Source organism: Hyperolius riggenbachi, chromosome 11 (assembly GCF_040937935.1).
Source record: "Hyperolius riggenbachi isolate aHypRig1 chromosome 11, aHypRig1.pri, whole genome shotgun sequence".
Taxonomy (NCBI): Eukaryota; Metazoa; Chordata; class Amphibia; order Anura; family Hyperoliidae; genus Hyperolius; species Hyperolius riggenbachi.
In genome coordinates, this window is record NC_090656.1 from 80,658,686 (window position 1) to 80,684,327 (window position 25,642).

General features: G+C 44.8%; 1 protein-coding gene across 1 annotated transcript in view; it reads right to left on the reverse strand.

The window, feature by feature from the left end:
• The window catches only part of LOC137539225 (NADH-cytochrome b5 reductase 2-like), a 33,750-nt gene extending 18,050 nt beyond the window's left edge, over window positions 1–15,700 (reverse strand). The window contains exons 1-4 of the mRNA XM_068261762.1: window positions 15,621–15,700; window positions 10,520–10,666; window positions 8,658–8,730; window positions 1,360–1,466 (exon numbers count right to left, since the gene is read on the reverse strand). Coding sequence (XP_068117863.1) covers window positions 1,360–1,466; window positions 8,658–8,730; window positions 10,520–10,666; window positions 15,621–15,623 — 330 coding nt within the window. The 5' untranslated portion in view covers window positions 15,624–15,700. The remainder of the gene's footprint in view (window positions 1–1,359; window positions 1,467–8,657; window positions 8,731–10,519; window positions 10,667–15,620) is intronic.
• Window positions 15,701–25,642: the final 9,942 nt, after the last annotated feature.

Sequence of the window (25,642 nt, forward strand, 5' to 3'; positions counted from 1 at the left end):
AACAATAATGAATATCCACATTCTGAGGACGTTTGGTAAACAATGTGTCCATTTGCGGCCTATTTATAAAGATGGAGATGAACTTCATTGGCAGGAAAGTGACATTATTTCTTCAGACAACACAACACGTTTCAGATCAGCATTTATAAAAGTGCAATCAGCTGAAACGATTATCACTGATGAGAGATTTCAGCTATAGATACCCACAAGCGTTCTGTTTACAGCAAGCATCCTGAAACTGGAGAGCTCTATGAGCTGCAATGGAGGACAGTGGCGTCTGAGCACTACTAGTAGTGGTATACAGCCATACTGTAAGCTTACCCATAACCCATACATCACTCTATTTTGCAAGCCGATCAAGCTTTCGATCCCATGACTTTATCAGATCAGAGGTGTATCGATACCTGGAAATGGCCCCCCAATCGAACTTTGAATTGATTCCTGTCCAAAAATCGATCAAAAGGATCGATAGGGAATGCTGGAAAATCTTGGTTGCAAGGGCCTGATTCAGTAGTGCATGACAGTAGCGGCGTTCGATATCTCAAAGACTGACAGACCTCTGGCCGGTGTCCCCGCAATGTATGTGTAATGCACTTGTGAAGGCTCATCTGTCACATTGGCGCCTATCCTGGCCTCCTCCAGCGTCACTGCAAGCACTTGTACCAGGTGACACCAGAGCAGGTAGTAACGTCACTACACGCACCAGTGTCACATGGGTACAGGTGCTTGCAGTGTTGCCAGACACTATTCAGTGACTAATGCTGGGCATACACAGATGCAATTATGCGCCGGATCGAGCTGCTGGCTCGATGCCGGCGCATCCCCACTCGTCCACACGGATCGATTCCCGCCGGTGCTCCTTATCAGCCATTCGATTCCCCGCTCTTTTCTGCCGGTGGGGGATCGAGCGGGGAATCTATCCGGCAGGTCATCGGACCTGTCGGATATTATCAATCGAGCCATCAGTGACTCGATTGATAAGGAAAAGAAACTCAGTGTATGCCCAGCATTATGCTGCGCGCATGCGGGGACGTGCCGGCATCGAGCCAGCGGCTCGATCCGGCACATAATTGCATCCGTGTATGCCCAGCATTAGACTATGCTTTCGATTTTAGCCAATTACGCAGCTGAGTTGGACACGCCTAGAAAACTATTAGCATTAAAGATGATTCCAGGAGTGGGGCCCTGACTAACACTTGAAGAAACATGACAAAGGATGGCCATGGCAGAGAGATGGAAAGGGACCTCCCTCCATGATAATTACACAAGATCATGTTTGATATTTGCATTCCACTGTGGGCTGGGATTAGGATTCTATTATAGCTGCAGTGTATTCATGAACCAAAGAAAGACATTTACCTTTACAACCAGGTCAACGTGACCTTGAACCTCATCGCTGGACACTGGGGTGTACGCCCGAATTACTAAGCTGCCATTGACTTTAGCAGTGAGGAAGACGTGCTGTCCTACAGAAGCAGAAATACACAAGGTTAAAAATCAGTAAAACTAATATGACCACAAAGTTTCTTATGCACGCAGCTAAAGTACATAGATATGTAAAGGAGCTCCTGGGGGCAACCTCACAACGAAATGGGGAAGAATTTTGCCTGCAGATCTGTCTTGAGATAGGCTTGCACTGCACAATTTGTAGTGGATCAGAAAAGGTTTGAGGTCTTCCTGATATTGGTTGACCTGTTGTTTTTTTCCTTCCACCAGTAAATATTAGACAGTTTTTCAGTATAAGTCCTGTCTAAATATCAATCCCACCATCACAGCTCACTATCTATTGGTTAAACAGCAGACATGTCCTCAGCTCTCCCTACTGCAATGCTACTGTGAAGGCCATCAGAGTCTGCATTTGCAGATGAACTAGTACTGGTAGTTTTTGGACAAACAGACAATATACTGTACTGGACTACAAGAAAACAAATATCTGGAGTGAAGCACAAACATGAAAATGAATGCAAGTAAATTGAAAATAAAGGTTATAGCAAGCGACTTCATACACAATCTGATAAAGCGCCAACATTTGTTGACTGGGCAGGTAGATTTTGGGGATAGACGCCATGCTTCAGTGTCAAGGTGGCACCCGTTACAAATGTAATCCAGTATCACCAACGTAGATGAAAAAATGTGCAATTCTGAGTGATTTATGTAGAGAAAGAAACACTTTGCCTAAATAATAACTTCCAAAGCCTTTTATAGTTTGGCTAAAAGATTTTTAGCAAAATCTCAAGTATGTAGAGAAGTTAGTGATACTTAAAGGGACTCAGAGCTGAATTAAACAAAAATGTTTTATACATACCTGGAACTTCCTCCGGACCCATACGCACGGATCGCTCCCACGCCACCATCCTCAGTCTTCCCACAGCTCCGATACCAGGTAGCCGCACTTCCTTCAGTCAGGCCAGTCAGGCCAGTCTGAAGTACGAGAACTGCGCTGTTTGCGTATCTCTCCAGCCACTGGAGAGATACGTAGAGGGCGCACTTCTCCTGCGTAGACTGACAGAAGTGCAGGGACCCGGTATCGGAGCTGTGGGAAGACTGAGGATGGTGGCGTGGGAGCGATCCGTGCGTATGGGTCCGGAGGAAGCTCCAGGTATGTATAAAACGTTTTGTTTAATCCAGCTCTGGTACACTTTAAGTGAAAAAAAACTGTTGACATAAATAAATTGTACATATCCTCCTACTTCTAAAAATGACTTTAAGATATCCCACAGTTTTATGTTATGTTTAAAAACGTTAAAAAATAGATTTATTGCTTTGTCTTAGCTTATTGAAACAGTCTGTCCTGTGTCTAAAGGCGCGTACACACACCTGATTCCTGCAAATGACGGGTCATCAGACCTGCCTGCGGGGCGGCCATTCTGCTGACAGTTTTCCAGTGTGTACAGTCTGTCGGCAGGCTGATTAGGCTGGTTTTGAACGATCCGCCGAGTGGGTCAGTCAAAACCAGCCTTATCAGCCTGCCGACAGACTGTACACATGGGCAAACTGTCGGCAGAACGGAAAAGACAAAAATTACTTACGGTAATGTCTTTTCCAGAAGACGAAAGGACAGCAACCCTGAGACTTGTCTCCCTCCAGCATTCAATGGACAGGAAGCTAGATAAAACATTTGCATATTAGATTAGATAGGGATTAGATAGGTATATACACATGGTTTCCCCTTACCCCATCAGTTGTAAAAAAGACTCCACACAGAATGATGCTTCAAAATAAATTTTAATAGGAAATATCCGGGTGGGTAGTAAGGGTGCTGTCCTTTCGTCTTCTGGAAAAGACATTACCGTAAGTAATTTTTGTCTTTCCCAGGACGTCTCAGGACAGCAACCCTGAGATGATAGACAAGAACAAACTAGGGGGGGACAACAGCTTGCAACACTTTTCTGCCAAAACATAAATCAGAATTTGACAATACATCTAATTTATAATGTTTGACAAACGTATTGTGACTCGACCAGGTGGCTGCTTTACAAATTTGCTCAATAGTAGCTCCTGCCCTCTCTGCCCAAGAAGTAGAGACTGCTCTGGTTGAATGTGCCTTGATTGCTGACACCAGCTGCCTTCCTTGATGAACGTAGGCTAAAGCAATGGCTTGTTTAATCCATCTGGCAATAGTTGGTCTCGAAGCTTGTTTGCCTTTGAATTTTCCTGCAAATAGCACCAGGAGAGCATTAGATTTTCTCCATGATTTGGAACGTTGAAGGTACTCGATCATACATCTTCTCACATCTAAACAATGCAATTTGCTCTCTTTTTGATTAGATGGGTTATTACAGAAAGATGGTAGAAAAATCTCCTGGGATCTGTGAAACTTGGAGGATACTTTCGGCAGAAAGGATACATCTAGACGCAGAGTAATTCTGTCCTCACCGATGATGCAATAAGGTTCATTTATTGAAAGAGCCTGGAGTTCCCCTATTCTTCTGGCAGTTGTTATTGCCAGCAAAAAAGCAGTCTTTAGGGTTAACAATTTTTCAGATATTTCTGCAATTGGCTCAAAAGGTGGTTCACATAAGGCCTGTAGTACTGTATTTAGATCCCAGGAAGGGATTTTTGACTGAACGATTGGTCGAAGTCTTTTTGCTGCTTTAAAAAACCGGACTATATACTCCTCCTCAGCTAACCTTCTCTCCAGGAAGACACTTAAAGCCGATACCTGTACCTTTAAAGTGCTGATGCTAAGGCTTTTCTCAAATCCACACTGTAAGAATTCTAATACAGAATTTGAATGTGTCAAGTCCCTTTCGTTCTTCAAGCACCATGAATTATAGGTTTTCCATGCCTTCTGATATATTTGGCGCGTAACCTTCTTTCTGCTCTGAATGAGTGTTTCCGATAATTTATTAGAGAACCCTTTGCCCTTTAGTATTTTCCATTCAGGCTCCATGCCGAAAGCCGAAGCAGACTCAGGTTGGGATGAAGCGCTGGGCCCTGTGTCAGAAGATCCTGACGACCTGGAAGAATCAGATAATCTGTAGCTAAACGTTTTAGCAGAGCAAACCAAGGTCTCTTTGGCCAGAAAGGAACAATCAGGATTACTTGTGCTTGATCTCGACATATCTTGTTCAACACTCTTGAGATAAGATGCAGAGGAGGGAAGGCATACATCTTGTGATGACTCCAGGTGATTGAAAATGCATCCACCTCCCATGGATCGTCCCGCAGGCACAGAGAACAAAATAGACGGCATTTTGCATTGGCTCGTCTCGCAAACAGATCTACTTGTGGGGCCCCCCAGAGATTTGCTATCCTCTGAAACTCTTGTTCGTTCAGACTCCATTCGTCCTGGGAGAGATCTTGTCTGCTTAGATAGTTTGCTAGATAATTCAGGGTCCCCTTGAGATGTAACGCTTTCAGGGAAAGTAGATTCCTTTCTGCCCAATGCAGAATCTTTGATGCTTGGGATCTTAGACCACTGCTCCTGGTGCCCCCCTGACGGTTGAGATAGGCCACTACTGTACTGTTGTCTGTACGAATAGTCACATGCGTTTGGAGAATTTGAGCCTGAAATGATTGGAGTGCTTCCCATACAGCTTGCAATTCTCTGCTGTTTGAAGACCGTCTGCGAAGATGAACAGACCACTGCCCTTGCGCCAGAAGAGTATTCAGATGTGCTCCCCAACCCCAGGAGCTTGCGTCTGTCGTTATAACAGCCTGGGTTGGAAAATCCCAAAGGTTTCCCCTGGAGAGATGCTCTGTCTTTAGCCACCATAGCAGAGAATGTTTGACACTCCATGGAATTTGGAATTTCTTGTCTAGGGAGGATAGATGTTTGTCCCATTTGGATAAGATCCAGGTCTGAAGTTCTCTCGAGTGAAGTTGACCCCACTGTACTGCTGGGAATGATGCAGTCAACAGACCCAGTAATGCCATAGCTTTTCTTATCGAAATTATCCTCCTGCTCTGAAAAGAAAGAACAGAATTCAGTAAACAAGTCGACTTTCTGGGAGGCAAAACAAGTTTCTTATTAGCAGTACATATTTCAAAGCCAAGAAACTCCATATTTTGTTGCGGCTGCAGGGATGATTTTTCCCAGTTAATCACCCACCCAAGTGACTGCAAAAAATCCAGTGTAAACTTCATTTGAAGTTCCACCGATTGGACAGAGGGACCCCAAATTAACAAATCATCCAGGTAGGCCATAATCTGAATAGAGTTTAATCTCAGAACAGCTAGAACCTCTGCCATGACTTTTGTAAACAGCCATGGGGCTGATGATAAGCCAAAGGGGAGAGCGTTAAATTGAAAATGTCTTACCTCTCCCTGAAGAAGGACTGCGAACCTCAGGAATTGTTGCGACTCTAGATGAATCGGAAGATGCAAGTATGCGTCTTTGAGATCCAATGAGGTTAATAGACAGCCTTCCTGCAGTAGGTTTACCACTGAGCGAATGTTGTCCATTCGGAATTTCCTGTAAAGTACTGCCTTGTTCAGCCTTTTTAGATTCAGGATAAATCTGTAGCTGCCTTGGGGTTTCTTTATGAGAAACACAGGGGAATAAAATCCTAGACCTTCCTGGCATCTTGGTACTTGCCTGATGACTCTCTTTTCCAGGAGGGTGTTTACTTCTTTTAACAGTGCCTGTGACTGATCCGGAGTGTTTGGAGAGGGAGTCACAAAGAATTGCGTTGGTGGGCGCCTGATGAACTCTATTTTGTATCCCTGTGATATTATGTTTAACAGCCAAGTGCTCTGGAATGTTTCCTGCCATCTTTCGAGGAAGTGGGCCAGTCTGCCGCCCACCGGGATTCTGGCGTCATTGTTTTGATGGAGGATTCGTACTGGTGTAAGCCGGATTTCCTCTTGGTCGTTGCATCTTATTTGGTACCCACTTTCTCTTCTGGGTATTTTTATTCTCCGTTTCTGGTTTTCCTGATGAACGAAAGGAGCGATTGAAACGAAAATTCCTCCGTTTAATTGGAAAGTTCTTCTTACTATCAGCAGATCTTTCCAAAGTTTCTTCCAGCTTTGTTCCAAACAAAAGTCTGCCTTCACATGGGATACCGCATAGTTTAGATTTGGACGACGTATCTCCCTGCCAGGTTTTTACCCAAACTCCTCTTCTGGCGGAATTTACTAGAGCTGTGGTTCTAGCAGTTAGACGGACCGAGTCATCTGCCGCGTCCGCCAAATAATTTGTAGCATGTAAGATCTTGGGAAACATATTCAATATATCCCCTCTAGGCATCCCAGATGCTATTTGTGATTGTACTTCCATCAACCATACTTTCAAGGACCTAGCCACAGCTGTAGCTGCCACAGACGGCTTGAAGTTTAATGAAGCCGCTTCCCATGCTCTCCTTAGGATGTTATCCATTTTCTTGTCGATTGGATCTTTCAAGCAACCGAAGTCCTCAAATTGTAGATCCGCTCTCCTGGACACCTTAGACAAAGAGGGGTCCAGCTTAGGCGCGGTTCCCCAAAACTTCTGATCATCTGCACTATACGGGTATCTCTTGGCCAAAGATTTTGGCCAAAAGGCTCTCTTTTCTGGATTGTCCCATTCTCTCTTGATGATCTCTTTAAGACTATTGTGTACCGGTATAAACGACATCTGAGGGTCTGACAACGTTTCATACATCTGGTCTAGGGGTGTTAACGTTTTCTTTTCTGTAGTGATCCCCATTGCCTGGTGCATGGCTTCTAACAATTCTTTCATAAAGTCTGTAGAAAAGGCGAATTTATGACTCTTGCTACCCTTTTCTTCTGCCTTATCTGTCTCTGAAGGAATTTCATCAAAAGAAGAAATTTCCGATCCTGCATCAGATCCTTCTGAATCTTCTGAAAGCATAACGTCTAATTTTCTCTTTTTTGTAGGGGGACTATCAGCAGGGGCTGGATTTGACTGTTTAACCCCCATAGAACCAGAGGGGCCAGGCATTGACCCCTCTGCCCTAGGTGGCGAGGCGGCCGAGCTTTTCATGGTTTCCACCGCTGAGGAAATTTCGGCTCTAATCCATCCTTTCAAGTCTTTAAACATTGAAGGCGATTCCTCTCTGACAACCTTCTCTGTACAGGATTGACATAAGGGTTTAGAGGAGGATGATGACAAGTGACCCTTGCACACTGCACATTTCTTGGAAGGCTTGTGAGTTGCAGAGCCCTTGGGTTTGTCACTGTCATTTTTATCAGGTCTGCTGAGAAGTTCTGTCTTATCCGCTCTAGTTTCTGATTTCCCATCCACTTTACGAGTTTTAGGCTATAATAAAACAGAAACATAAAAAAATATCAATCAGCCTGAGAACCCTCTGATTAGTGCTAATATGAATCATAGAACCACAAATGATGCATACCAGAGAGGGTACGGAGCTTGACTCCACAGAGCCCTGGGAGGAAGATCCGCCGGCAGCCTCCATAGTCACAGACACTGAAAAAAGTGACTAAGTAAGTTTAATAGCCCTGCTATTATTCCTGCCCTGCCCACAGAATAAAACACATTTATCACAGGCTCCAGAAGATCCTACCAGTCCTGAAGATTTTCCTCTCCGATAAGTCACGCCAGCCTCCACCTCCGTCAGCAAGGAGGAATCTGCGCTGAACGCCGCTCTGGAGCGCACGCCGGGCCAGGAGACTACCTGCTTCCGGCTTCTGGTCACGTGTGGTGCCAAACACGTGATCCGCGGGCGGGACTTCCGGAATCCGACGACTTCCGTATCCTGGGGAAGGCTCTAGCGTGCAGCGTGACCCCGCGCGAGGACAACTAGCCTGCGCAGACTAGGGGGATCACACAAGCCGCGGCTCCTGCAACAAGCATGGGTGGCCAGCCAAATCCCCACCACTAGCATCCTGCTGGACAGGATAACAACTGATGGGGTAAGGGGAAACCATGTGTATATACCTATCTAATCCCTATCTAATCTAATATGCAAATGTTTTATCTAGCTTCCTGTCCATTGAATGCTGGAGGGAGACAAGTCTCAGGGTTGCTGTCCTGAGACGTCCTGGGAAAAAATCTGACATTCTGCATCATGATACTGCACATTTTGTCAGTTTTCTCTATCAATTACATTAGCTGCTGTGAAAAAACGTGCGCGTTTTCCTGCACAGAAACACACTTGGTGTGCAGAAAACATATGCAGAAAAAAAAACGCGCACAGAAAACTGAAAGACAAGTGTGTTCTCTGCCTTCCCTTTAATATCACCGGCATTACCTATAGGAAGTCCCAAAATATGCTTTGATGATGGGAGTCCGAAGCGGAATTTCTTAGTGTCGTGACTAATGTCCTGAAAACAGAGATGAAAGCAATGTGTTATCTAAAATATTCAATGCAGAATCTGAGCCAAAAATACATTTAGGCTAAACCGCATAATAATTGCAAGACACACTTGGACCAAACAAGACTCTGCCATGAAGACAGTCAACTTTCTTTTTCCTAAATAAAGGATTGGAGTGGCATGCAAGCACAGCTCTCTTCGCAAGGAGGCAATGTACAACATTATGGTTAATTCACAAAGCTTTTCTCTTGAATTATCTCACTTTATTTTTTACCTTAACTATAAGGGGAGATAATACATAAGATTGAAAAAAAAAAAAAAAAAAAAGATAAGGAGAGATAAATAATGAGTAATTCATAACAAAATTTCTGTGAATTGACCTCAATCACGCATAATCAAGTACGATAAGCATATAATGCATAAAGTAACCTACAGGAATTATGAACTCATACCCACTGTGATAGTCAGGTGCACTCATGGTCAAACCACCCGAGCCCAGGGGGACACGTGAATATGTAGAAAAGATCGGCACTCTTGACAGTTGATCCATTGGAATCAAAACATTACATGCAGTAACAATGAATAGGCCAAACAGGCATTAGATTCCAATACAAGTCCAGGCACAATGTTCCTTATCTTCTGCCAGCACCTATGTATACACACATGGCTAGAGGCAGTAAGCAATGTGATTTCCGATACTGCAGAAATTCCATTTTCCGCCAATGCCGATTATGCGGATTTCCCAGGAGTCCTTTTTTGGTAATTTTTTTGCATTCTCTGAATGGCCAAATACTTCCAAGTAGGACCAATCAGAGAATGCATAATTTTACAGCGGAAAACAGAATACCATGGAAATTTTAGACCAATCACAGGACTTGGGAATACTCTGTAGTATCCGATTGTAATTGGTCTAAAATTACTTAGGTACCATAATACGATTTTAGCAGGAAAATCTACATTCTCTGATTGGTCCAGTCATTCCGAGTTCCGTGATTGGGCTAAAATTACTGAGTTGCAGTAATACGGTATTACCGCAGAAATCTGATTTCCATCTTCCGATCAGCAGTTGTCTTGAAACAGCTGTAGTATGTGCTGGGGAGGACATCACGTGATCGTGTCCCGTTCATGGGAGCCCCTGGCATTCAAACTACGCCGCATCAAGCTTAGGCAGCCACACGTGCGGCATTGTTTTAACCTTCCGCAGACCTAAAGCGGTTAAAGTTCAGTTCCAGTGGATCAACCGTCAAGCGTGCTGAGCTAACCTGCTTATTCAGAAGCTCAGGCAGCTGCAGTGCACTGTCAGAGACCACAAGACGGCACGTGCGAACAGCAGTTTTCAGAGGATAACAGCAGGAACTAATGAAAGCAATCACATTTCTCTAATTCTAGTCTGGCCACACTGACTGCTCTTAAGCCTTGTACACACGATGCAATTTTACATCAGATCGGCGGATCAATCTGATAGGAAGTTGCATCGTGTGTAGACATCCAAACAGCTCCCGATCAATAATGCCATTGAATTTCTGTTGATAACTACCCAAAATCAATCGCTTTATCAATAAGGATCTGATCGGACAGGTTGGACATTATCAGGTCGATCTGATTGTAAATTGCATCATGTGTACTAGGCATTGTGACTGGCGAAACACCATAGTGTACAGTTACACCCATTAAGTAGATAGGGGAATCCACATATGTATATCCATGTAGTGTATACTCCAATTTCTCTACAACATATCTTTCCATCCTACCCATATCTTCTCAATAAGGTGGTCAGGTTAGGTTCTGGGCTCTGTACCTGTTTCTCAATAAGAGGCAGAGGATACTTGGTGTTGGCATCCAGCAGAGTGACGGGTCCTTTCTTTTGTTGTGTTCCCCGAGATCTTAGCAAGAATAACACAACAGTCACGCCAATCACAGCCAGAGCAATTATCACAGCAATGTCCTGTATGGAAATATTAACACTGCAGTATAAACAGAAGCTTCCATACACAAGTCAATTTCTTCCTAAAACAATGTTGACCAGTTTTTTTAAGGAGTGAATTCTATTGACCAACAGAAAGATGAAGATAAATCAACTCAGAAGTGGCTGTTTTCTCTGACATTACTCAGGTGGACATGTTGGGAAATGTTAATTAGTTTTGCACAGAACCCCGCGTGTGTTGTGTAGGATCTATCAGCTTACATGAGAATGACTCGTCATTGGTGACGTGTGGGTTGTAGCCAGAGCAGGATTATCCACCAGGCAAACTAGGCAGGTGCTCTGGGCCTAATGGGTATTAAGGGGCCCACCTGCCACTTTCTTTAACTTCCTCCCACTTCAGCTTACCAAAAGGACCACAAGGAAGTCCCAAATTATTACCGTGACTAGGGGCGCATTACATCTTAATCCATCTCTGGTTACAGCTGGTGATATGGGCGAGATCAGACTATTAAGCACTGCTTAGCTGCCCAAAGGAGCTACATGGTGTTGGTAAGTCTGGCTCCAACTGCCCTCCCTGGTCCAGTTATGATCCCTGAGCTCCTACAAGACACAAAAATCAAAAACTAGAGCCAAGTTACACATGTAATATGGGGGCCTGGATTCCCGTCCAACTGAACATCTTATAGGAAGTTGATCATCAAATCACCAACAAGGTCATTTGCAGATACCCTCTTGTCTACACAGCCTAAAAGTTGACCATATACAGTACTATTACACATACTAATTGGAAGTAGTATAATTACACAATCAAGGATACATAGTTGGGAATAGGGTTCTGGAGGAAATGCCCGGTGACTCAGGTTCATGATAGTTCACTGCGAAAAAGTGCTGCAATCTCAATGACTACTGATACTGGACATGCATGGACTGGCAGAGGGTTTCATCCTCCAAAGAGTCACAGTTTCAGCTTAATTCTCTGGGCTATGAATTCCCCAGACCCTAACCCAACTGAGCATATGTAGAGCCACCTCGATGTACATGTTCAATGACTGGATCCACCACTCAGTACCCATCAGCAACTGTCGGACAAGATGCAGTCTGCATGGTTCCAGATACTGCTAGCAATTATCCAGCATCTTACTGAGTCTTTCTCATAGCATCTGACTGCCATCTATGCTGCTAGAGGTGGTTATGCTGGATATTAACAGGTGGCCATAATAATGTGACGCACGTATCTCAAAGCCACATAGCTCCATGAAGACCACAGGTATAGGAAGTTGAGGAAAAATTTGGCCAATAGGGACAACCCAGAGATTTTGAATTCCTTTATAAGTACATCACCGATTTTGTTACCAAACACATGCTGTCAATGAAGGGGGGGGGGGGGGCTACAAGAGCATCAGTGGTCACATGACCACCACTGCTCCAATCAAAATGAAGGTATTTAATAAAATGTGTACAGTATGATTGCTAGTGTACAGGCATTGGGAGAAGGGCTTCCAGTTAATAAGAAGCATGTCTAAACAAAGGCTTTAATGCTACAGTTGCTGAAGTATTGCATATCTAAACATTTTACTTGTGTGTTTTTAAATGTCTTCCATGTAACTATTTATCATTAACCAAGTACTAAGCTGTTACAACTTAACACAGTGAAACCCTTTTGTCAGAGGAACAGTTTGTCCTGTACTTCAGCCTAAGCTGTGTGGGGAGAAAGCTGTCTGCCTCATGTTGCTTTTACCTCAGGCTTTTTTCCAGCTTTCACCTCACCTGGACTGGCTGTGCCTACTAGAAGACTTAACTTTATTTTCTCACAAGTAATCTCACATCCTAGGAATAAAAAAAATAAAAAAAAGATCTACTTACCCAGGGCTTCATCCAGCCCCTGGCAGCCGATATATGTCCCTCCCCACAGCTCCAGTGTCCCGGGATACCCTCCCTTGGATAGCGATAGCGAGCGGCTGCACGCTCGCGCAGGTGCAGATGATGACCTCCAACGAGGGGGATCCCAGGACACCGGAGCTGCGGTGAGGGACATATTCGTTGCTAGGGGCTGGATGAAGCCCTGGGTAAGTCGATTTTTTTTGTTTTTTTAATTTCCTCGGACCTTCCCTTTAAATGATACCTAAACTAAGAGGGATATGGAGGCTGCCATATTTATTTCCTTTTAAACAATACCAGTTGCCTGGCTGCCCTGGTGATATTTGGCTGCAGTAATGTCTGAATCACACAACTGAGGACTGACTAATCTAGTCAGCCTTCAGCCAACAACTAATATTCATATGTGTTCAGGGTCTATGGCTAAAAGTATTAAAGGGTACCTTAGCCCAAAAAAAAAATAAAATGTAAAAATGCGCACTACGTCACAGCTACGTAGTGCGCGTGCGCAGAGCTCTCCCGGCCAGGGGCACGCGATCAAGGAGGTGACATGTCCCTCGCTGCAACTCCAGTGACCGCCGATCCCCTCTGTTACAGATGCCGGCCTCGCCAGGTCGGCATCCACGGTGCCTGCGGGAGCGCCGATGTCAGTCACGCTCTCATGGTCTGAAGCTTTTTGCACAGGCGTAGAACTATTGTGCCTGCTCAGGACGCTCCAGACAATGTGAGCGTGATTGACAGCGGCTCTCACTCAGGCGCAGTAGATGCCGACCTGGCGAGGTCTGCATCTTTAATTACTTTTCCCTGATGTTTCCATTAAGCTGCCCATAGATTTCTTGACTTGGCGACCGATCGAACATCTGCTTTGATAATTATCAAATCGGATAAAAATCGGTGCCACCAAGGCCATGCCTGATTGCCGAGCCGAAATTGGTCACATGTATCCATCGGACAAGCTGGAAAATCTTGAGCTGACATGCTTGATCGGGCGGGTGGCGGAAATGGCAGGCGATAATTGTGGACAGACGTGATGAAAATCGGTGCAGCCAAGAGCATGCCCCATCGACAATGCAACCAATTTAGGGTCGAAATAGGTTGCATGTATTGATCAGACATGCTGCAAGATTTCAGGCCATCGTGATCGATCAGGTGTGCGACCTTAAAGACGAGCGATATCGGGGCAAGCATCAAACGCAATTCCCCAGAGTATAAATGTGCACATTTATACATTACCTGTCCTGCGTCGCCCACCGTGCAGTGCCCACCCATCTTCGGAATCCCGCTGCTCTATTTGCACTATACATGCCGCCGACGTATAGCACATGCCACACCCAGCAGTGTGTATGGCACAAATGAAGGAGAAGGATGCTGAAGACTGATGGGCACCGCACAGTGGGCGACACAGGACAGGGAATGTATAAATGCACACACAAGAGTTACATTTACACACTAGGGGGGCAGCGGCGAATGCAGCCTATTCCCGAGAGATTTCATGCTGTGGTTTATGGGAAGCCGACAGATCACTCTCTAATCAGGTTTGATCAGACAGATTCTAAGTCCAATCTTCCCATCATCGCTAGATCTATGGGCACCTTCAGAGGCAGAGGATCAGCAGGATGCCAGGCAACTGGTATTATTTAAGAGGATTTAAATATGGCATCCTCCAGATCCCTCAGTTCAGGTTTCCTTTTATTGGAGCCAGGCTGAGTTCACGAGGACAGTTTTGCGGTAGTAAAAGTTGTGTTTTTACATCACACAAATACGCTAGATTTAAACCTCCACTTGAGTTTCACAAATGTAATAGTAAGTCTGGAGACAGAGATCTGTCAGCCAATCTGCCCATACATTGTCTGCCCTTCAGCTTGCAGCATGTTGATCGGGCATGCTCTTGGCATTATAATAATGAAATCGGATGGTCGATCACCTAATGCATGGCCACCTTTACCCTCCACAGTGCTGACATAACTCTGGTAAAACCTGTTTAAATAAGAATTAAAAGCACAATGAGTGTGCACCTGCCTAATCCCTGGCTAAAACATCCACCTAACAAATTCAGACACAACATTTCACCACTGAGGGTGGCTTTATTTCAGAGGAATTTCCCAGATTCCCATTTCAACTCTAACCAGCAAGCTCATGGTGACCCATTTCAACTCTGTGTCAATCTGCAGATCTACAAAGACCCTGCAGACCCTCCCCATGGCATGGTCTGACACCAACTCACATCCTGCCAGAAGCCAATGGGAGCAGCTCCCCCTCTCCCTATACATCGGATCAGACACTCCTACCTCTCTGTACACATCAGATCAGACACTCCCACCTCTCTCTACACATCAGATCAGACACTCCCACCTCTCTCTACACATCAGATCAGACACTCCCACCTCTCTCTACACATCAGATCAGACACTCCCACCTCTCTCTACACATCAGATCAGACACTCCCACCTCTCTCTACACATCAGATCAGACACTCCTACCTCTCTGTACACATCAGATCAGACACTCCCATTACTCACATGGGCTATGTGTACAATCCATACGTGACCATGCTGCATACTGCTCTATTCTACAGCTTATGTATGCTAAGCAAGCACTTTACTACACACCTTGCCTATGGTGGATACTCTAAAGATGTGGATCACTGTACAGTATTGCTTCTGCAGGACCTCAGCAGGGATGCCAGGAAAAGAAATCAAAATACTGTAAAGTGAATATGCTTTGGATGAATGAATTATTGCAGTGTATGCAAGTAACTTTGCCGTGCACAGTATGTTGATCATGTATGTGCAGCCAGTTGAGATAATGCTAAGAACAATAAGACACGTCATATATATGTTAAACTATTGTTCAAAGTTATAATAATTTAACGAACAGTAATAGTTATTTTCATATTTCCAAGCAGTGGCTATCTAAAGTAATTCTATAATTCTACTATGATTTTATGTTGTCCATGTACTATATGGCACATTATACAGTAGTAATGAGTAAGGATCTGTGCAGTGTATTGGAAGTAGGGTTAACTGGCATTTAAAGGAGCAACGTACAAAAGAATGAGGATTTGCGATAAAATGAATAGACATGTGGAGGAAGCACTCACCATGGCTTGATTCCTGCAGGATCTTGCGAGCTTCTCATATCAATACCAGCAGAGACATCGTGGAAGAGCTCCAGATTCCAGCCTGCGCGCCTCCCCCTCCCTGCACAGAGCCCCGCCTCCTGCACGGGGAATGGAGCTCTTCCAGCGGCCAGGGGTGGCAGAGGGGAGGTGCTAGGCTGCCAGCAGCAGAGGTTATGGATGGGAGACACTAGAGGAATTTATGCGACTGATTCTTTTCATTAAAAAGTGAAATACTGTGTACCATCCATGGTATTAGTGAAGCATGGACACATGCATTTACTGGAGTATGGTAATTACAAAAAGGGTTTTTTTTTTTCATTATGCTTTGATCAATTAATGCTATTTTTGTTTGTTTTTTTTAAATATAAATTATGTGCTGAAAAAAAAAGATATTTTATATTCTTATTCTAGGCTAGCTAATGCTAACTACTTTACCAAAAGGAAATGAACTGAGACTTATGCTGGCCATACACACTTAGATTTTTGCCCAACTTGGCAAACAGAAATTCCTCTTTGATCGGAATCTGATCAGAGAGGGATGGATTCAGACCCATCCCTCTGATGTAGCGTTTTTCAGAGCGATTTTCCACTTTCCTATACTTAACATTGAGGCTGAATTGCCTCAGAAATCAGCAAAAATGCTGCAGGACCCGCATTTTGATTGGGGAAAAAAATGAATCGCTCTGGTGTGCACCATCCCATTGAAATACATAAGCCAAGCGCTTTTCAAAGCGCAAACATTTTTAAAAATTCGCTGAACCGCTCTTGGTGTGCACCAGCCCTGAGAGGCCTCTTATGCGGGCCTGTTCACACTACAAGAGCTTTTTAAACACTGGAGATTTTAAAAGCTCTTGCTAATGTAATGCTATGGAGGATTTTTACAAAATCACATCGCTCCAGTGTGAACATTCACATAGGATAACATTAGCAAGCGATTTTTAAAATCACAAGCGCTAAAACTCTCACAACTGCTTGCTGCTGCCTGGCAACTGCTTACTGCTGCCAGGTAACTGCACACAGTTCAACTGTCTGTGGAAAAGAAGGCTAAATCTGTCGCACCTCTAAACTAAAGCAGCCCAGATGTGAACATACCACTTGCAATGTAGTTTCATTGTTTTGCTGTTATAGTGTCTGTTGCACCACAATGGATGCAGTGTGAAAGGAACCTAAAGGACTGTTTACACAGTCGCCTGTCGGTAGCTCGTTTCAACGCGCTCAAACACTTATCTACTACCGAGCAGAAAAGGGTTTAGCATAATTTTTCCGTTGGTTCGTCGTCCCATTTTGTTCCCCTAGGAGGATGCGGAACTGGGAACACCAGCAGCACTAGAAGCTACATGCAGTGTCTCAGAAAATTCAAACAACCAAGGCGATTGCGCAATAAATGGAAAACACATTGAGATGAACGCTCCCATTCATCTCAATGCAGTGCCGGTTGAACCCAGTGGCAAATGATGAAGACGGACACCGGCAGGCATCCGACTGAACCAACCCTTTTGTGGATTTTCCAGATGATTACAGTTAGACCCCTTTTCCACGGGCAGTTGATAGGCAGTGAAAAGCCTCTCAGACTCTCACAACTGCTTGCTGCTACCTGGCAACGGTTTGCTGCTGCCTGGAAACTGCCCGTGGAAATGAGCCCTAAGTTCTTCTCCAGCCTGCCGACGTCCCCTCCGTAAGATTACAACCCTCGACCGGGTCATGGTCTGCTGCGCATGCAGGGGCACACCTCTTGTGATCACACTCCGGTTCCAGTCTCTGTAAACTGCGCAAGCACAGAGCACTCCCGTCTCTGGGAGCACGGTCATGGTAGGTCCATGCAGAACACCAAGGGTCGTGATCTTACAGATGGGGTAGTGGCAACTTGCAGCAGAGCGGAACTTTGGTGTGGGAACTGATAGAATTTCAGGGGCTTAACCCCTCTGCGGCCGCCTAACGCAGGGTGGCAGAAGCAGAGTGGCTCACTCGTTCCTCTTTCACGCCAGGCGAATGAGCGCTAGCGATATGCAGTGGGTTCCAGGCCTGAAATGTATCGGAGGCATTTTAATGCACAGAATCACACTACAATTGTAAGGTTCCGGCCACACTATGCCAGATGCACAGCACAGAACAGAACATTCACAGTATATCCTGAGCTGTGCCGGTCACAGTATCCCGTGAGATGGTCACACTCCCCACTGATCCAGTCAGCTGCTGCTGCTGCCGTCATTAGAGTCATCCAACTCTGCAGCACCGCCTCTGGGCTTGCGGACAAGCACTGGCTTATATAGCTCCAGGCCACAGCTCCAGCTCTTGAGTCCAGGCCACAATATTCTTACGCGACAAAAAAATCATATCGCCAGTACAATACAAAAGCCATCCTTGTTGCTAAGACTAGGTTGCAAACCGTAACTAGAAAATGTGATCTGGACCGCCAATGCAATCTCACAGCTGAAGTAGTTAATTGCAAACCTCCATGGAAGCCTTTTCTTATTGGTGTCTGCAAAGTTAATTCATGTGGGCTGCAACCTTCCTATTCACTGAAGGCAAAAAGTGGGCGTGGTCAAACATGTGGGAGGAGCCAAATCCTACCAAATAAATTGCACCCAGGGCGAGGGCGTAAAATGCGCCTCCCCCCACGTGGTGTAGTTGCCCCCAGTATAGGCTAGATAGGTAGGTGCCCCCAGTATAGGCTAGATAGGTAAGTGCCCACAGTATAGGTTAGATAAGTAGGTGCATGCAGTATAGGTTAGATAGGTAGGTACCTCTCAGTATAGGTTAGATAGGTAGATGCCCCCAGTATAGGTTAGATAGGTAGGTACCCCTCAGTGTAGATTAAATAGGTAGATGCCCCCAGTATAGATTAGGTAGGTAGGTGCATGCAGTATAGGTTAGATAGGTAGATGCCCCCAGTATAGATTAGATAGGTAGGTACCCCTCAGTATAGGTTAGGTAGATGCATGCCCCCAGTATATGTTAGATAGGTAGGTGTCTCCAGGCAGCATAGGGGCGGGGGGAGCGGGCAGAGAGAAGTTTCAACTCACCTGGCTTCCTCCGCACACAGCCTAGGTAAGAGCTCCCTGTGATGACATGCGGTTACGTCATCACAGGGGGCGCTGTTACCATAGCAACAGACGCCGCATGCCGGGACAGGAAGAAGATAGAGGCTGTGTTCGGAGGAAGCCAGGTGAGTTGAAACTTTGCTCTGGTCATTCACCCCGGCCCCCGCTGCTGCGCCCACCCTCCTGCTGCTCCGCTGCCAGCAGCAGAGCGAGGCCCCCCTTCTTGTGAGGCCCCAAGCAGGGCGTGGCTCGCCTGTATGCTGGCGGCGCCCAGCAGACAGCAGCAAGCAGTTGTGAGAGTTCAGGCCATGATAGCACACCAAAAAAAAAAAAAACCCCTAGCGTAATCGCTCAGCCTTTTTTGAAGTGATTTTTCAGAGCGATTGTAGGCATGTGCCTAGTGATTTTCGAATCATGCCTAGTGATTTTTGGAGCGTTTTGGTGTAGCGTTTTTTATTTTTGTTACAGTAGAGCTGGAACTGAACAGCTTCTGTAACAAAAACGCTTGGAAAATCGCTCTGATCTTTTCAGAGTGTTTTCCACTTTCCTATACCTAACATTGAGGCTGAATTGCCTCAGAAAAGCGCAGAAATGCTGCAGGACCCGCATTTGCGTTTGGGAAAAAAAGCACATCACTCTGGTGTGCTCTATCCCATTCAAATACATTAGCCAAACGCTTTTAAAAGCACTCAGAAGTGGTCTATTTGCGTGCACCAGCCCTTCGACAGTTTATTCACTGCCTGTCAACTGCTTGTGGAAAAGGGCCCTCAATTGGATGAGGCAAAAGGTACTGTAACTGGGGTACCAAAATAGTCAGGAACAGTCCTGAGAATACCGTGCAATCTGATGAAGGGATTCCTATCTGAAAGCATTTGCCATAAAGCTGGCCATACGCACATCGATTTTCCTCCAGCAAAGTCGATCAGCCTGATTGAATCTGCTGGAAATCTATAGCAGAACATGCCGCATCAATTGCTATTTTCAACTGATTTGGGAAAAAAAAAAAATCTATCAAAATTACAATAGAGAAGTTCTGAACGTACCAGACAGAAAATGTTGCTAGATCAGACGTGGCGGGTAAACGGCAGTATTCATGGCCCATAGGATTGCACTAGATAAAACAGTTCAAAGATGCAGTTCAATAGATTTGCAGTAGAATTCATGGTAAAATCTTTGGAAATGAGTGTGCCGAGGGTTTGATCTGTTTGCCACATTGAGTGGCAATCTATGCTTGTATGGCCACCTTAACAGTTTTTCTTAGGGTCCTTTTCACTTAGGGCCCGATTTCACTAGTCCGGAAATCGTGCCGAATTCGCAAAATTTCCCCACACGCAAATCGCACGGGGAAACTCTGCCATAGGGAATAATGGTGCCGTTTGCCATGGCGATTCGGTCGACATTGCAGCATTTTTCCATGGGGGGGGCGTGTATCCCATAGCCGTGCATGGCACAGCTTCTGGGATCCGTCTGCGTCCTCGCACAACAAGGTAGTGCCGCTGGGCGTCTCACAGGACGCACGGTAGCTAGTGGAAACGGTTCCTAAAGGACCACTCCAGCGAAATCAGAACCGACAGGTTTCAGACTAGTCCATCTCCTCATGGGGGATTCTCATGGTTTTCTTTGTTTTCAAAAGCATTTCCTGAATGGCAGTTGCTAAGTCTAACTGCCAAAATAGCGAGATACTACTTCCCCCCCAGGCCACCATGGATAGTGGGGGAAATATGTAATTCGGTTTCCAGCTATTGCCGGTGGCCGAATTACAGTGTTTTTGTACAATTTGTGCTGTGTCCTTTGACGGTGCCCAAATCACTCACTGAGCACCGCCATAGCCATAATTCCTATTATGGCCTATGTTGACACTGGCTACGCCCAAATCTCCTGCGGTGTTTTTACAGTGTTCACCTTTAGGAGATGGACTAGTCCAAAACCTGTCTGATCTGTCAGATTGTAACTGTTTTCTTTTTTTAGCTGGAGTAGTCCTTTTAATCAGTTGCTCTCAGTTATAAATGAAAGGAAACTGATTTTCAAAGTAATGTCCATGTTTTCCTATGGCTCAGTTCCCGCTATATGAGTTTTAACTGAAAGCTTTTGCACAATGCACTACTATGGAGGGGAACAAAAACGCATACCAACACAAGGCCTCTTTTCCGTGGGCAGTTGAACTGTGTGCTCAGCAAGCAGTTACTAGGCAGCAGTGAGCCGTAAAAGAGGAACTGAAGAGAGAGGTATATGGAGGCTGCCATGTTTATTTCCTTTTAAGCAATGCCAGTTGCCTGGCAGCCCTGCTGATCCTCTGCCTCTAATACTATTAGCCATAGCCCCTGAACAAGCATGCAGCAGATCAGGTGTTTCAGACTTTAATGTCAGATCTGACAAGATTAGCTGCATGCTTGTTTCTGGTGTTATTCAGATACTACTGCAGAGAAATAGACCAGCAGGGCTGCAAGGCAACTGGTATTGATTAAAAGGAAATAAATATGGTAGCCTCCGTATACCTCTTACTTCAGTTCCCCTTTAACAGGCAGCAGCAAGCAGTTGTGAGAGTTTGTGAGGCATTTCAACTGCCCGTGGAAAAGAGGCCTAAGTGTAAAATTAGCGTAAATAAAGACAGTAACGCATTCACTTCTCAGCATTTTATTAATGCTAAAAGGGCAGCAACATTGTTACAATCATCTTACTTTTCAAATAAAGTGAAACATTTTAATGATAATGACTAAAATGTATGTAGCATAATAGTGTGCAGCTAATTTATTTGTATTCGATGTGACAATTTGATTTGGCAAAAACACTTTCAAATAACATATATTTATCCAGTAAAATTCATCTCTACAGCTTGTTTAAAAAATATAACATATGCCTGGTGATTGGCTATAATATAATATATATAATATAGGCAGACAGCTTACAATCAAAAGTGAAAACTTATACGTAAAATTATTTTATGTGAATCAGGAGAAAAGGGCGCAGGAGCCCTTATGGAAAAAAAACTGTGCCACCATAGGCACTTATTATACAACCCATGATTTGTGAGAAAGAATGAAAATTTGGGCGCACAGCGGCACCCGCTATCTGGCACCTCTGAGTGCTGAAATGTACCCTTGTTGCTGCAAATTGGAGCTTTTATAATGGACGTGATATGCAATAAAGAAGGTAAATTTTGGTGCCCAATTAGTGGCAAATAAGCTAAATTTCAATTACGGGCGGCAGAGGCGTGTGGATATACAAATTGTGGCATTGCATAGCCGATGCGCCCCTATGCATAGCTACAATTTGTATATCCGCAAGACCCCGGTACCTCCGATACTATCTGGTGCAGAAACTTAGCTTGTTTGATGCTATTCAAGGCTTTGAGGCGGCGCCCCCGGGCACCCAAATTGACTTTCTTGCCACAAATTGCAGCTCTCTGGCGAGGGGGGGGGGGGGGGGGGTAGGCAAAACGGCGAAGTGGAGGTTAGCTTTAGCCGCCACCAGAGAGGTCTTAGGGTTAGGCATCGGTAGACAGGGCCGGTTCAAGTAACAATGGGGCCTTAGGGCAAGATTAGCCTGGGGGCCCCCCAACAGACACCACCCCGACCAAAAAGCATCTTTAGAGGCCCTTTGTTGCAGCCAAATTTCCCTCCTGGGCCCCTGAGCTGGCTGCTGACCCTCCCCCAATCATCCCCAACTTAACAGACTCTGCAGTGTCCCTGGGGAGCAACAGTTCAAATGGGGGAGGGACAACTTGGGGGCCCTTACAGGCTCTGGGGCCCTGGGGCAACTGCCTATTTTTTCCTATGGTAGCTCCGGCCCTGTCGGTAGAAGGAGGGTCCTGTGCGAGATTAGGGTTAGATTTAACCATAGTAAAATATCAGTAAACATTACCAATATTTTACTATCCGAATGCAGCAGCAGAATATCGATAATTAAAGCAATATTCTACTCGCGGCAAACCCCTGTGCCCATTTTTCCATGTACCGTATGCATTTTATGTACTGTATTTATATAGCCATGACATTTTCTGCAACGCTTTACAGAATACATACTCATGTCACTGACTGTCCTCAGTTGGTTAGTTGGTTTGCGATCCCCCGACACTTGGAAGCGCTGCTCAGTAACCTGTACAGCTCTTCCAATTTCCGAGTTTTTTAAATAAAACTCTATTATACTTACCAGGCGTCGTCCTTCCGTCCGTAGCCCCGCCCCGTAAAGGAAGAGGTCATAGGTGCTTCTCTATGACCAATCAGAGAAGCGCCTGCGACTTCTTCTTTTAGAGGCGGGGCTACAGATGGAAGAAGGAAATACAGAGACTCGGTAATTAGAATAAAGTTTTGTTAAAAGGCAATTGTTTGGCCTCCCAAAGTGCTGCATAATCGCTTTGATAAGCAATTTATGCAGAGCTTATATACTTTCCATTGAGCGTAAATGTTCTCAAAATGCTGCATGTCCTGCGATTGTGATTCCCCTAATCGTAATCGCACTAATAGGCTCACCCCCACTCACTTTCATTGGCAAAACGTTTTTGGGAGTAGCCGGCGATCCTAAAACGCTGACAAAAGCGCCCTAGTGGGTTCCAGTCCTCAGTGTTTCTTGATAATGCGGATAGGTAGTCAGCAGAAAATACATTTGAGGAGCTACCTGCATATATACTGCATTAAATCTGGAATTATTCACAACCCATAGCCCAGCTCTAGTTTTCACTGCACAGAAAGTTTTGCAAATACAAAAAGTTTTGGAGAAACAAATTTACAGCTAAATGCACTGCAGTCAACTGAGAAGGCAAAAAATGTTAAATGGTTTTTATGGCTGTGGAATGGTTATGCCAGTGAAATAAGCTGGAGGTGAGTCCACTGGAGTGATTCTAGTTTTAAAAATCGTGATCAGTCAGCATGTAGTATTTTTGCTATTTCAATTCAAAGTAAAATGAGCCTTAACTGTATAAACAAAAATCAAACTTACCTGGGGCTTCTACCAGCTCTCTGCAGCCTCCCTGTGCCAGTGTTGGGACAAACCGATCCTCCGATCCCCTGCAGTGTCATACTTTCTTTCTGACGCATGGCCCTTTTCCACGCACCTCCTAATTGTGCTCTACGCATGCGCAATTCGAAAAAATCTCTACTGCGCATGTGCAGAGCACTCTCATTGCAGGGAGCGTGATAGAGGACACGTGCGGCCATGCGCAGTGGCCCGTCAACTAGCCAGTTGGCCGGCCATAAGGAGGACACTGCGAGGGACTAGAGGGACACTTAGTGACACCGTGGGCACAGGGGGCTGGTAGAAATCCAAGGTAACTTAATCAGTACCAGTAAGGGCTGGGACCCACCAGAGTGTTTTGGCAGCGTTTTGGCATTGCTTTCAATCGCTAGCGATTTCCCAAAATGCTTTACCAATGTAAGTGGATGAAGCAGATCCCACTGGAGCAATTGCAATGAGGGACATCGTAATTGCAGGACATGCAACATTTTGGGAGCGATTCCATTCTAATGTATTCTAATGTATTGTATAGGAGCAGGGAAATTGCTTGGGAAATTGCTTCCAAAATTGCTTACAAAGCCCTACCACAAATCACTAGTGATTGCAATAGTGCTATGTAGTGGGTCCCAGGTCTAAAGGCCCAATGCAAAGCAAAGTAGTGGTGGAGCAGTGTGCATCTAAAAAAGGGCACTGGGAAAAGCCACTAGTAGCAAATCGTTCAAATCACTGATATTCTACTAATGGGCAATATGCTAGTAGAATATCTGTGATATGAATCAATATTTTACTACCGCTAAACCTAACACTATTCTCACTTGAATTCTCCCTGTTTTGAAACCTAACCCTAACTGACTCAATATCAGTCCTACTTAATTACAATATTTATCTGGCGCAACCGGTGCCCAAATTACCCGATGGGCATTGCTAATTGTTAATGGTGGCCTATAGAGTGCCCATATACTGCCACTTCCCATATTACTTGCTTCGGATGGAGAAACTTGGTTATGTTATTCATCTATTTACAGGTTGCAATGTGATTGCTTAGGGCTCTTTCATATGGACGACTCTTGTCAGCTGCCCCTGTTTATTTTCCAGGCGCTAGCAGTGGGCTGTATGCGTCCAACACCAAAGCAGGTTACTACGGCGCACGAAGCTCAGCACCCAGCAACAAAACGGGGCGCCCTTATAGCACTAATGCTATGATGAGCGTCCTGCGCAAGTATACTAGGATGTATAACAGGAGCCAACGTAGTATAAAAATGTTTAAAAAGAGGAGGTAGTGGTGGACTTACCTCCTCTAAGAAGACACTAAAGATTGTTGGTTTATACTAAACAACAATTTATTCACAATACTCCAAAAGTGCAATGCGTTTCACAGGTATAATCCCGCTTCATCAGGCAATAGCAACGGAGTAATAGTATATAGGGTCATTAGAAGAACCAAGCCTCCCACAAGAGTAATTTGGGGATCCAGCGATCGCCAGACCCCAAATTACATCTCCCTTTGGGTCCGTTACCACTACAAGCAGTGCAATGCGGCTGATGCTGCCTGCTAGACATTTCAACAGACAGACCGCTGAAACACGTGTGGTTACAAACACTCTCATTCGGTTGCGCTATAGCGGTTGGCCAGACATTTTGCCATTCATCTGAAAGAGACCTTCATTATAATCACAGAAACATACAACAAAAATATAAATTTTAAGAAATACCCCACACAACTACAAAAAAGTACACAAATAAAAAAAAAATCAGAAATAATAAGATGAAGAAGAAAGGCTAATAAAGTCATTCAATGTCTGCTAAATATAAAACACTGCTTAAATTGTATAAAAAAAAATGAGAATATACAAATAATTAACAGAAATAAGAAGCTAAAAACAACTGACTCCATATAAGTTAGACTAAAAATCACAGCTGAAACAAGGTGCACCACAACTGCGGTCTTATCCTTTCCTGTAAAATCACAGCAATCCTTGCTTCTCCCATTATTAAATGTGCTAAGTGTAA